General features: G+C 50.1%; 1 protein-coding gene across 1 annotated transcript in view; it reads left to right on the forward strand.

The window, feature by feature from the left end:
• The first annotated feature begins 68 nt into the window (after nt 1-68).
• LHX4 (LIM homeobox 4) overlaps nt 69-12,513 on the forward strand; it is a 46,099-nt gene continuing 33,654 nt past the window's right edge. The window contains exon 1 of the mRNA XM_011951141.1: nt 69-388. Coding sequence (XP_011806531.1) covers nt 313-388 — 76 coding nt within the window. The 5' untranslated portion in view covers nt 69-312. The remainder of the gene's footprint in view (nt 389-12,513) is intronic.

The following is a 12,513-nucleotide window of genomic DNA, read 5'->3' on the forward strand; positions in this document are numbered from 1 at the left end:
GGGAGGGGGAAGGAGCGGGCGGGGGAGGGAGGAGAGGAAAAAAGCCAGAGCTGCAGCAACAGCGTCTCAACCTGGGATGTGCACCAACCCCGGAGAGCGAGATCAAAGGGACTGGAAACAGACTGGGGACTGGTGGGGGGAGGGGGTCGGGCAGCCTGTGGAGTCCTCCCGGAGAAGCGGAGGGCCCGGCTTCCACTGTGACTCCAGCGGCCTGCTTGGGGTTTTAATTATTATTTTGAAATTTCTGAATCGAGCTACAGCGAGAGAGCGAGAGATCTCCGGAGACTGCGACTCGCTGGCTCTCTCTCCGAGATGATGCAGAGTGCGACCGTCCCCGCGGAAGCGGCTGTCAAGGGGCTCCCGGAGATGCTAGGTGTGCCGATGCAACGTAAGACACCCCCCCTTTCTCTCTGATTTAATTCTAACACGACAACTAGCAGCCTCAGCGGCTGCGGGGCGGGCCGGACGCCGCTCGGGGGCCGGGAGGGGCCGGCGGCCGGGGCGCAGAGTCGGTCACAGGGCAGGGGCACCGGCCAGAGTGCGTTTCAGGGGGGCAGGCTCTTGGCTGTTTGAGGCCGAATGTAAACGCCTCCTGGATCCTGCTTGAGGCGAGCCGAGTACCGAACCCCGCATCTCCAGCCCAAGGCTTTTCTTGGAACGCTGGGGAGAGTGCTGTTTGGGGACACCCATGGGTACGAGCTGTAGGCCAGGCCTGAGGGCGAAGGTGGTCCCCACAAATCTTTCGCCGGCGTGACGGTCAACGCTCGCAGGACCGCTAGTGCAACTTCACCCCAGCTGGCGGGAAGTTGGAGAGCGCGTCTCTCGCCCCCGGGGCTGGCGGCGGAGAAGCCCCGGCCACACTCTTAATCCCTGTGGCCCGCGCCCCGGGCGTGCGCGCCGGGTGCGTCCCCAGCCACTACTGCCCGCGGCGCCCGCCGCGTGCGCCGCCGGAGACTGCTCCTTGTGAGGGAATCTGCTCGCTGCATTCCAGCTAGCCTAGGAATGCAGGGGAGGGAGAAGCGCCCACAAGTTGTGAATTCCGGGTTCAAACCTTTGCGCACGCGAGGGCAGGTGCTCAGGATGGCTCGAGTTTGGAGAGGTAGAGACCGGGGTGTGTGAGCGCTTTGCTAGCCTACCCGCCAGCTTTCTTCCCGCGTCCGAAATTAGCAAGGCGGCGGGAGCTCGGGGCGTGTTTATCCCCAAGTCTCTCTCTGTGTGTATGGGTGTGCGCGCGCAGAAATTTTTCCCGGAGGGAATCCGTCTCTGTCCTTCACTCCTGAGCGAGAGTCCGCGAGAGGGAATCTGCGGAGGCCAGAACAGGTGCCCAATCGTCGCGAGCGGGAGCGCGCGGCGAGCGTCGGGGTGTCCTGCCGCGGTGGCTCGCACGCTCAGCAGGGCGCCCCGGACACCCTGGAGAGACCAAGGAGTCCCTCGCTCCCCTTGCCAAGGGGTTGTACTTCCGCCTGCGACTTCTTTAGTGGTGCGGTAGCTACATCTTCAGGGTTTACTTTAAGTAAGGACCGGCTCACCCAGGGATGGTGACTACCTACAAACTAGGGCGCACGAGCGCGCCCTCCTGCGCTTCGGGTCTCCATGGCAGGGTTTCTGTCTGGCGATACCTTGGAGGGCAGGCGTATCCTGGGCTTCCCTGGGAAGTTTTTGAGAAGGAACTAGAAAAGAATAGCTTCATCCAAGCCTATTTAGATTGTTTCTTGACTGTATTCTATAGTTCTTCTTTGCGTGTTTTTGTGTCAGCTGCTGGCAAACAGTTCCACGTCTGTGTTGAGTTTACTGCTAAGATGTTTTCGTAGAAGGCATTGGAAATTCACTGCTCCCCACACCCCGCACACAGGCAGGGACAGAGTGGGTTCTCAGTCTCTGCAAAAACGGAAACAGAAACCCTGGCAAAGGTGCACCGAGTCCTTAAGCTGCTTGTAGCTCTGCGCTAGTGAGGAGAGTGCATGAGTGGGAAAAGGGTGTGTGTGTGTTACTAGTGTCCTTGGTACCCGGTACGTCTGTGCTGTCACGGCTGTGGTCCGTAGGTGACCTGTCCGTTGGGACCGCAATGAAGGACGATGGTCTCTGCTCTGACGGCCTTTCTTGTGATGAGAGACGCTCTGATTGTCTCACTTTTTGCTTCCCTTGTTCAGGGACGACTTTGATGTTCGACGTCAGGGAGTCGCTTTACTAAAGTGCCCAGAACTCACCTTCAGAGCTACAGTTTGCCAAGGCTGAGTCTAGGTTCACACTGTGGAAAACTTGAAGTGTACAAAGGAACTTCCTCCCTGCCCCCCACCCCCACCCCAGGGTGGCCCAGCGAGACAGTGTTTAACCTAGAGGGGGGGTCAGTTCTCCCTTTTGTCCGAGTTTTGTGACCTTGGTTGGAGGAGGCATCAGCCAAAATCGAGGGGCCCATTCGCTGAAGACTTCGGGATCCAGCTTTTATTTCCTCTTGGAATGTGAGTGGATTGTACCCTCCCTTGCAGCACATCTGGCCGCTGGCTGTTATGCTGTTGGTGCTGGGACCAGGGGATAGGTCCCCATCACCTGCATATACACAACTATTAGCTTTCTTGGGACTGGGCCCAGTGGCCTGAGAAGGGGGAAGCTTGAGGGGTCGTGGGGCCCACCCTTGGGCCTTCCAGGACAGCAGGCTTTTAAATCCTAGGGGAGGGGAGACAAAAGAAATCCTCCCCCACAGGGGTCCCTCCAGTCGCCAACTAGAAGGTTTGGGTTTCCGCCTCAACACAGACATGTTCGCTTCTTCATCACACGGAGTCACCATGAATGGAGCACTTGGGAACACAGATCTAGGTGTCCCCAAGCTCGGTGCCTCTAGTGCCCTCCTCTAGGGGCATTTTAGAAGAAGTGATTTAAATCCAGCTTATTTTGGCGGCAGCTGGACTATTCTTTTGCTTATTTGGGGATGGGTGAGGGGCATACCCTTTAGGGAAACGTTTCCAAGTGATGTAATAATTTCCCTCTCTTCGCTGGTCTTGCTCCAGACTTGGCCTCTTCCTCGCTACTCTGTCCCCGCCTCCCGCCCCCGCAGTCTCCTGTTCGGACTAACCGTTCCCGTTCCCGCCATCCATCGCCCTCCTGTGTTTTTTGTTTGTTGTTTGTTTGTTTTTTGTTTTACCTCGCCTTGGTCGCGTGCCCCCCCCCCCCACCCGTGCGGGCCTCGTCGCTCCGACAGCCCTACAGCTGTCCCTACGGCCCGCACCGACAGCTCGTCCCCGCCACCTCCCTCCGGGCTGTAGGGACGTCGAGATCCGAATCCTCACAGCGCCCGACCGGGGCGTGTCGGGTGCAGGTGAGGCGAGAGCCTCCGGAGCCGCCTCCAAAACTCTCTCCTCGGACCTCGGCAGTCCCTCCACGCGTCGGGGCCCTGGCTGGACGGCCCTGTCCTCTGAGGAGACGAGGAAAAGCGCAGGCTATATAGGAAGGTGAGGCGTTTTATCCGCCTCGGTTTTGACCCATCTGCCATGTAGTCTCCCCAGGCACCGAGGGAAAGGACGATGGACGCCTGCGGCTGGATCCCTGGAGGGAGAGAGGGCAGCCCGCACGGGAGAAGGAGGAGCCCCGCTGGGTCTCGGCTGGTGGTGGTATTTGGAATGCAGGCCTGGGGGTCTCTGTCCCCTTCCTTGTCTCCTAAAATGCTTCCGTCAAGCTCTGGCGAACCCCGAAGCTGTAGGAAAAGGGTATTTTATTTTGTGTTTGGTAGGGTCGGGGTGAAGGACTTCCCTGGGGCTTCCCCTCCTGGGGCTCCTCCGGAGTGCGTGGGGTAAATGTCCCAGCGCAGGTAGCGTTGCGGATCCGAGTCCCCGGAGTTGTTGACCGTCCTTCCTCCAGTCCATTTCTTAAGGGGGTGAGACGGGTTCACTGCCCAAGACCAGCTCAAACGCTGGTGCTGTTCTTCCTGCCTTGTCTCCTTGTGCGAGGAACACACACACACACAAATTTTGTGTGTGTATGTGTGTGTATATATAATAGATTGAGATTCTATCATATTCCGAACATTCCGATACAGCAGCTGTGGGCACCATAGACCTCCCTCCCTGCGTCGCAAGAATATTGTCAGACGGGAGACAGTTTTTACAGATGAGGCCAGCTGTCCCCGCGGGCAGATTCGGGCCTGATAGGTTGTGGGTTCCGATGTCCTAACTGCTAGGATCCCGTTCCAGCCCCTGGCCAGAGCTGCGCACCACATAGAAGGGAGTTTGGAGAAACCCGGGTGAGCGCGGCAGTGCCCCGCTTGGGACAGCGGATGGCCGAGGACGCCCAAGGGGTGAGAGGGCTCCGGCCTCCTCCTTTCCAGCGCCTTGTTATCTGAGAGGCCCATGAGCACGGAGGGAAGCTTGGAAAGCCGCTGTCCCAGTGCTGTCGGCATGCGGAGTTAACTGTTAAAGCCGGACACGGAGCACGCAAGTGCAGCAGGTGAGGGGCAAAGGTCTGCAATGAGCGGTCCGCAGTGTCCCGGGAAGTCGTAAAGTCAGGACTGAGAAGAAGCAGGACCTCACTCAAGTTTATTTCCTCGCTTGGCCGAGGTCCGGGCTCGCCGAAAACCAGAGCTAGGCGGGGCTACGCAGGGCTGAGCGGGAGTGGCGTCCTAGGGTCTGGAAGCGCGACCCACATGACCTCGCTGCGACCGGGGCAGGGCTCCTCCGCCCTGCGGGCAGATGCCGGCCTGGGTGGCCCGGGGAACAGACCATGAATTCTTTAAATGAGCGTTTGCTGCGCACCCGTGGGCGGCGCACGATCCTGGGCACTAGCCCGGGAATCCTGGGCGTGCTCTGGGTTTTGCGGGGCTCGCCGGTGGAGGTATATCTGGACAGGGCGGCCCTTCGCAGGTAGCCGGCTTTGCGCTTACTGGGTCCCGCAGCCGTGGGTAAAGGTCGTAGCTCAGAAGGGGGCAAGGGAGGGACCACCTCTCTGTCCCCCGCGCGCCGCAATAGGGGTTCCTGCGCCTTAGCCCTTTCGTTGCATCCGCCCAGCGGTTTGCTCCCGTTTTTGGAGCTTATTCTCTCAGGTGGCCCGGAGGTCCGACTGAGCTGGAATTAGTCAGGCCTGGGACCCCTTTGCCGCCCTTTAGAGTGGTGGCAGGGACTTTTCCCGCAAGGATAGGCGAGGCAGGCGCGAGTGCGACGACGCTCCCATTAAGAGGAGGCCGGGTGGAAACCTCTCTTCCTCTCCAGGCCCACTTCATTCCAAGCATTTGGAATGACAAAAGTAAACCCCAACCCCGGCAACTCGAGTCTTCTGTGACTGTTTAACCTTGGGAAAGCGGTGCTCCTATTTTCGGAGGGGTTCCTCCTCCTGGGAGCGGGGAGGCCACCGGCGGGTCCGCCCGGCCCGCGCGTTCGGGGGGTGTTCGAGTCTTGGCTCCCCGCTCGGTTCCCCCAGCTTGGTGGACCTTGACGAGCGCTGGAAACGTGTCAGGCTCCAGAGAAACAGAGTCTCTACCTAGGCGTCTGAGGATGTCAATTAAAATCGGCCAGGTGAGGGAGTTGGTGGTACTGTGCGCCGCCGGGGAAGGCGAGGTGGCACGGGCCGCCGGGTGCATCCACCGCACGAGAGGCCGCGGCTGTACTGGGACCGAGTGCACCCCTGTGTCTCAGGGGGTTGGCTTTGTGCAGGATGGGACCTTATTATTTTTAGGCAGTGAGACAGATGTGTCTTTTAAAGGGATCTGAAAGGTGAAACTAATAAAGAAGGAAATGAATTACTAGAAAAGCCGTGGAGGGAGAAAACCGGGAGCGGCAGGAAGTTGAAGGAAGGACGACTGAAGCTAGGTGTATCTGCTGCTGCCTCTTGACACGCCAAAAACAAAGCGGGGTTAAGGCAAGAATGTAGACTAAATGCTGTGAGGATTAGGGTAACGCGAGCCCTCAAGACGTCTCGGAGACCGCCTACAGGGCTGCAAATACCAGGGTCCATTTTTTAAAATCGAGTGCTCCTAGAGGTGGGGTGGGGGTGGGAGAGCCGGGAAACCAGCAAAGCAATTTCTTTCCATTGAGTAGACAAAAACTTGGGCCACAGGGGCATCCTGTATTTTGAACAGTGACCCGATGACCCCGCTGGCCAGGTGTAGACAGCCTCAAGTCCTAAATATTTGCATTGTCGTAACTTCCCAGTTGCCTCGGATTTTAATGCCCTTTCACTCTGCGTTACAGTCAATTAGTGATGACTTAGCACCCGCATTAGCAGACTGAAGCCGGAGACCCCAGTGCTGGGAGGAGAGGGAGGAGCCGGGGGAAGGAGGATGGGGCTTGCAGTCCTGCAGAGATGGAACAGTAATTAACAAGAATTAACCGTTCTTTCTATTACCTGGTTATGAAATCTGCTTTGAGCTTCTTGTTTTGGGCAGGAGTGGTGGGTATTTAGTGGATTTCTCTGGCCGGGAAACTTGTGTCCTCTTCCTATTGAAGAGTTGTAGATGGGGGGAGGGTGGGTGAAACTTGATAAAGGGACCTTGTGCCTTTTCTTTCAGTTAAGGAAAATTTTCAGGAACAGAGCTGAGGAGCTTTGGAACGCATAGGGACTTGGAACCAGTTTAGCTGAAGAGAGGGCAGAAGGAGTATTACCCATTTTGAGAAACCCAAGGTTAGAGACAGACTGAAGCAGCAGTTTGCTGTGGCAGCACCAAATACATGACTGCACAGATTGCTGAATTTGGAGAGGGCTGGCTGGGGCACCGTTGAGGGGGTTTTACGTTTGCAACAATGTTTTGCCTTTCTCCCTTCCTGAAATGCGCGTTAACAATGCCCATAACAGAGATGTGGGCAAATAGGGTCCACGGCTTTTAGTAAAATTCCCTCGCGATCTGGTGGCTTGAATTTCTCTTTCTCCCTCCCTCCTCCTCCTTCCGCTCTTCCCCCAACTTCTTCTGTCTATCCCTTCCTTCCTTTGCAAAATCTTTGCGGGGAGAAACATGGGATTGTGCAGGAATTCACGGCACAGGGGTTTTACTCGGGGGGTCATGTGTCCAGCAGGCTGCACGGTGGTGGATCCATCTCTCTTTCTAGGCGCCCTGGGAGGGGAGCACAGGTGCTGCCTATAGGACAGAAGCCGCCCTGGAGCTGAGCTCTTATTGTTTGTGGTAGGAATAAATCAACTAAAATTAGATGCCACTGTGAGGTTTTACTTTATTCAGTCCTCAATTTTATAGGATCCCTGATCAAAATGGAGCACAAATCAACCATTTTGAGGCACTGCTCTTGGGGGTAGGTGGACAGTTTGGGTTTAATTGGTGAAAATGAAATGGATTGTCCCTTGGAAAATGGACTTTGGGGTTAACTGTATGAGTGGCTGACTGGAAAGTCGTCTTGGGAGGTGAGTCCTACCTCCTGCTGTAATTTTGGTGGATTTCTTTTCTCAGATCTCCCCACCCTATTCCCTCTGTCAGTCTGGGTCTAGCCACAGATGTTTTACTGCAGTGCCTCACCCCCACATGTCTTTAAAGTATAATTTGCTTTAATTATGATGTTAGGGGGTTAAGGGATTGGTTCTGGGAATAGCTTAATAGAGACAAAACTTGCAGCCAAATTAATTGAAAGTTTCTTGTTATGAGGGAAACATTGCCAAACATATGGAAAATTGTTAGAGTGAGACATCAGAAAAATACAGTGTAGAGATTTAGCAATGATTAAATGTGAAAATGGAGTGGAAATAGATATGTCTACAACATTTCCATATATGAACATGGATTTGTTTAATGTAATTTTCTATTTTATTTGCGATTACTGAGAATATTTGATATCCTACTGAAGAATACTAATTACGTGACGGTATATCACCTAGGAGATAATCCTATCCCTGCAAATACATATTTACATTGTATATTTCATTGTTACTCACCTCCTTATGTTAAAATATTATCCAAATTACAGCCTTAAAATGATAACATCAAAATTATCTCCAGTTTACTTTTGAATTTGCTCTTTTATTGAAGAGGTTACTATTTTTGACAAAGCCGAAAAAGAACAAAGGAGATTTTCAAAGGCACCCCAAACCACCGAAGAAAGCAAACGGTAAAAGTGGGAAGGATTCTGGAAGGCACGTGAAGGGAAAGGACGGCTTCAGGTGTGATCCTTTCTGATGTGAGAAGGATTTTCTGACTTTTTTTTCTGGTTGCTAGTCATTTGTCAAACCAGAAAAAATTAGAAATTAGATAAAAAGACGTGAGTACACTGATGCATTTTAAAAAATGTCAGTGGATATGATGATAGAGGATATGATTTACCTTCAATGTGATGCCAATTTTTAAAATTAGAATTTTTCCAATATTTTTGTGGCTAGCCCAGCTCTCTATGTTTAATGCTGCTGTCATCATCATGAACTACCTTGATGTTCAATGTGCCTTTTCTCTTTACGTTTGAAAGAATTAATGTTGGAATTTTGTGCTTTAGCTGTGTTATGAGATTATTACTAGGTTGTGAATATCCCTTAAGAGGAATTTTATAAAAACATTTTGGAAAATTCTGTTATTGCCTCTTCAAGATATGCTGATTTAGAATAAGCAAGAATATAAAAATGAGAACTACAAACTGTTCAACAAAAATCAATATTCTTTAATGACAAAGAGCCAGGATTGGGGGGCAGCACACACTAGATTTGTCATGGAAAACTGAGTCGTGGGCCTCAGGTTTTCCCTGTGTGGGGACTGCATGGATGAATCAGGCCTTGGTTCCTTTGGTCACAATTACCAGGTGATTTAAAAGGCAAATTGTGACCAGAAAACAGGATTTTATCATCAGCGGTGATGGTGGCTACTTTGAAATGGAAAGTTTTATTTTTGAAATATTTATCCAATAATAGACCTCTTAATTTAATTTTAATGTAACTATGCCTCCGTTATAAATCTTTGACCTGGACATTTCAGAACTCGGGTATGTGTTTAGGCAGGCTTGCCATAACTTAGTATATCCTGTGGTTTCACCTTGTTGATGCATTTTAGAATTAGTCATTCCCAGACTAAATCAATGAGCCTCCCCACTGACAGTATTTCCCAAGCCTGCCTTTAGAAAACCATCTTCATTCTTCCTTACTCAGGGAACCTGAGGCAAGAGAACAGCAATGTCTGCAATTTGTTGTTTTCTCTTCCTTACGTGTGGGAAAGGAATGGAAAATTTCGAGAAAAACATTTGCATAATATTTCAACTGTGTATGCCCCACTTGGCATCTCCTTTCAGTTAGTAGTCAGTAAAGAAACTTAACAAATAAATACAATTACTCGTTTTTGGAAATATATATTGGCCAAATGTTATTTGAGACAAAGCTCAAAAAACTGCTTACTTCTGGAGGGAAATCACCAGCAAAAAGGTTTTGGGCAAAAATCCCAGATGGAGGTGGCTTTGATTGAGCACAGGTGGAAGCCATCAGACCCAGAGAAAAAGAAGGTTTAGTCCTAATTCGGCCTCAACCTGTGTACCCGTAGGGAAGCCCCTTATTCTCAGAACCTTTTAAACACAGACAATGAATGTCCGCTTCACAGGGTGTCGGGTGGAGGGAATGAGCTTGCCAATTTGAAGGTACTTGACCAAGTTCGGAGTGCTGGTGGTCTTAAGGTACTCAGAGACTGGGATCACAGCTCCCATTTCACAGACACAGCCACCCTTGGGAGCACTGCTGGCTGTCCCAAGAGGATGGCCACCTGAGCGGGAATATTGTGGGGTCTGCAAACAGGGAGCCCTGCAAGTGGCTCCCATGGACCCAGCTCCTTTTCTGGAAAGGAGCAAGGAAAAACCTTGTCCTGAGCATTAGCCTGTCAAGTCAAAGCATGAAACAAAAGGAACACTTCATCCAAAACGCAGTTAAAAAGCAAAGGGAGTTAAAAAGCAAAAGCCTCACAGGAGGCACATCAAGCTGGCACATCAAAGTACAAATTTTACAAAATATTAATCTGGTCTCAGAGAACAGTTAAATAAACATTGTTCCCTTTTAAAATTATTATAATCGAGATAAGGGCTCACTATGTTGCCCAGACTGGTCTCGAACTTCTGGGTTCAAGTAATCCTCTCAACTTGGCCTCCCAAAGTGCTGGGATTACAGGTGTGAGCCACCGTGCCAGGCCTAAACATTATTCCTATCAGTACAAAGTAACTTAGTTTTAAAAATATTTAAGTAGCACATCAGCATTATGATTCCAATGGAAAGATCTGAAATTCTGACTCCTTTCCCCAGAAAGGTGCCTTTTCTTAAATATATTTTAGAAGTCATTGTCAGATATGTTGGCTTTCATATTAGTCTCTTTAGTGGAAATTTTTTTTCCTTTACCCTTTTGATCTTCTGTGACCAAAGGGATAGAAAACACCATTTTTCAAATAATTAAAATCGATCAAACAAACACAAACCCTCCGTGAAATGTTTCATGGTGGCCCCTGGTTCCTTGAGAGCAGTTTCTTGGAAATGAAGAAACGTGAGTGGGGAATACAAATGCATGATATTTATGATCTCTCACCAGAGGGGTGTGGGCAGTTTGGTCTGCCACGGATCACATCAGACCTTTTGATCTCTTCCACTTCCCAGCTTTCAGAAACCACTAATGGAGGAATTTGGGGATTTAAAAATGGAATCCAGTTTCTGATGGGCCGCTCTGAAAAATAAGCCTGATGTGCGCCATCACAATGCTTCAGGTGCTTTGAGGGCTGGCTATCACGTTGTGAGTTTTAAAAGCTTCCTCGATGAAAAAGGAGATTACGGCTACTGGGGAAGGGTCTGTAGCCATTTCTTATCAAGTGAGAAATAGTCTCTTTTCCTTTGGGCATTTAGATATCTCTAGGAAAAAATGCTAGAAGCCCCAAACGTTAATTTGAACCCAATCTACCCTCACCTGGATACATTACAGCAACAGTGAAGTAAGATCAGGCAGTTGTGGCCTCAACCTCCTCATACTTACCAGCCACATGCTGGGGAAGACCAAGGTCTGGCAAATTTGTCCTCATTCTGCAGAGGAAAAAGTCTGCCAGATTTCTTTATTCCAGAAAGACTGAGCCCTTGTAATATTGCATTGTCTGCTGTTTATACTCCAGGATCAAGTTGATTAGAAAAGTGTGTGTCTTCGGAACGCTTTAGAATTAAGGGAGTGGAAGAGAGTTCTGAGTGTTTAGGAGAGGGGTGAGGGAGGGAAAAGGTATATTGGGAAATAATGAATCATGAAGTAATTTTGATACACTTTAAATATAGACATGCATCTTGTTGGCAACTGGCTATTAGACAGTGAAGGAGAGAGCTAACCATTGGCCTTGGACAGTGGGACTATGGGGGCTCGGTGTTTTACACGCATTACCTGATGTGACCATAACACAGCTACCCCAAAAGAGTGGTATGATTATCTCCTTTTTATAGATATGAAAATCAAGGCTCGAAGACGTTAAGCAATTTGCCCAAGATCACATACAGGGTGGAATTAGGATCTGAGCTCAGGTCTGACTAGATCTGGAATTTTTTGGCATTTGGAATACCTAAAGGTTTGGAGATCTAAACTCTGAGCAGAACTGAAAACTTTCAAATTCTCCAAATATTTTTAAATTTTTGTTGTGTGTGTGTGTGTGTGTTTTCTTTTTGTTTTTGAGACAGAGTCTTGCTCTGTTGCCCAGACTGGAATGCAGTGATGCAATCATGGCTCACTGCAGCCTTGGACTCCTGGGCTCCAGCTATCCTCCTGCGTCAGCCTGCCAAGTAGCTGGGACTACAGGTGTACCCGATTATGCCAGGAGAATTTTTTTTTTTTTTGTACAGACAGGGTCTCACTAGGTTGCCCAGGCTGATCTCCCAGTATTTTTGAGCCTTCTCCAAAAAAGTATTTGAAACAATGTTTCTACTTCCCTCTGCTTTTCTAGTTCACTCACTCCCTACTCTCCCTACTGCTTCAGGATTGGACAGCTCCCTCCTTCAGCTAAGCCTTCCTTTCCACAGACAGAGCTTGATTTCAGAATTGGCTTTTTTTCCAGAGTGGCAATGCCTCGTCCCGTGTATGAGGATGTGAGTGCATGTGTTTGTGTGTGTGTGTTTGTGTACATGTGAGTATGTGTCTTTGAGAATATGTGAATATGCATGTACATTTGTCTTTATGTATATGTGACTGTGGTACATGTGTGTGCCTTTGTATATGTAGGAATGTATGTGTCTCAAGGTATATCTTCATTTGTGATTGTGTTTCTCTGTATGTGTATGTATGTGTCTGTGCTATATGCATGTCTGTATATAAGTATGGTGTGGGTATGTGTGTGTGTATATATATATCTGCATGAATATTGAGTGTGTATGTGAGTGCATGTGAGGGTGTCTGTATGTGTTCATGCAGGTACATGTGGGCTTAGGTCTGTGCCTTGCCTATGTCCCTCTGCATGACTGGGAATGCTCCGGTGGGCGGGCCTTGCAGATGGGGAGTGTATTGTTCTATGTGGTTTAGCATTTCCAAAGATTCTTTGGCTGTTCCAGGGACATTACTTTTTTGTTTCTGAGTTTACCCTCTGCAGAGCCCCAGCAGAGAGCATCGTCACAAAACACTTA

The sequence above is a fragment of the Colobus angolensis genome, unplaced genomic scaffold (assembly GCF_000951035.1).
Source record: "Colobus angolensis palliatus isolate OR3802 unplaced genomic scaffold, Cang.pa_1.0 Scaffold315, whole genome shotgun sequence".
Taxonomy (NCBI): Eukaryota; Metazoa; Chordata; class Mammalia; order Primates; family Cercopithecidae; genus Colobus; species Colobus angolensis.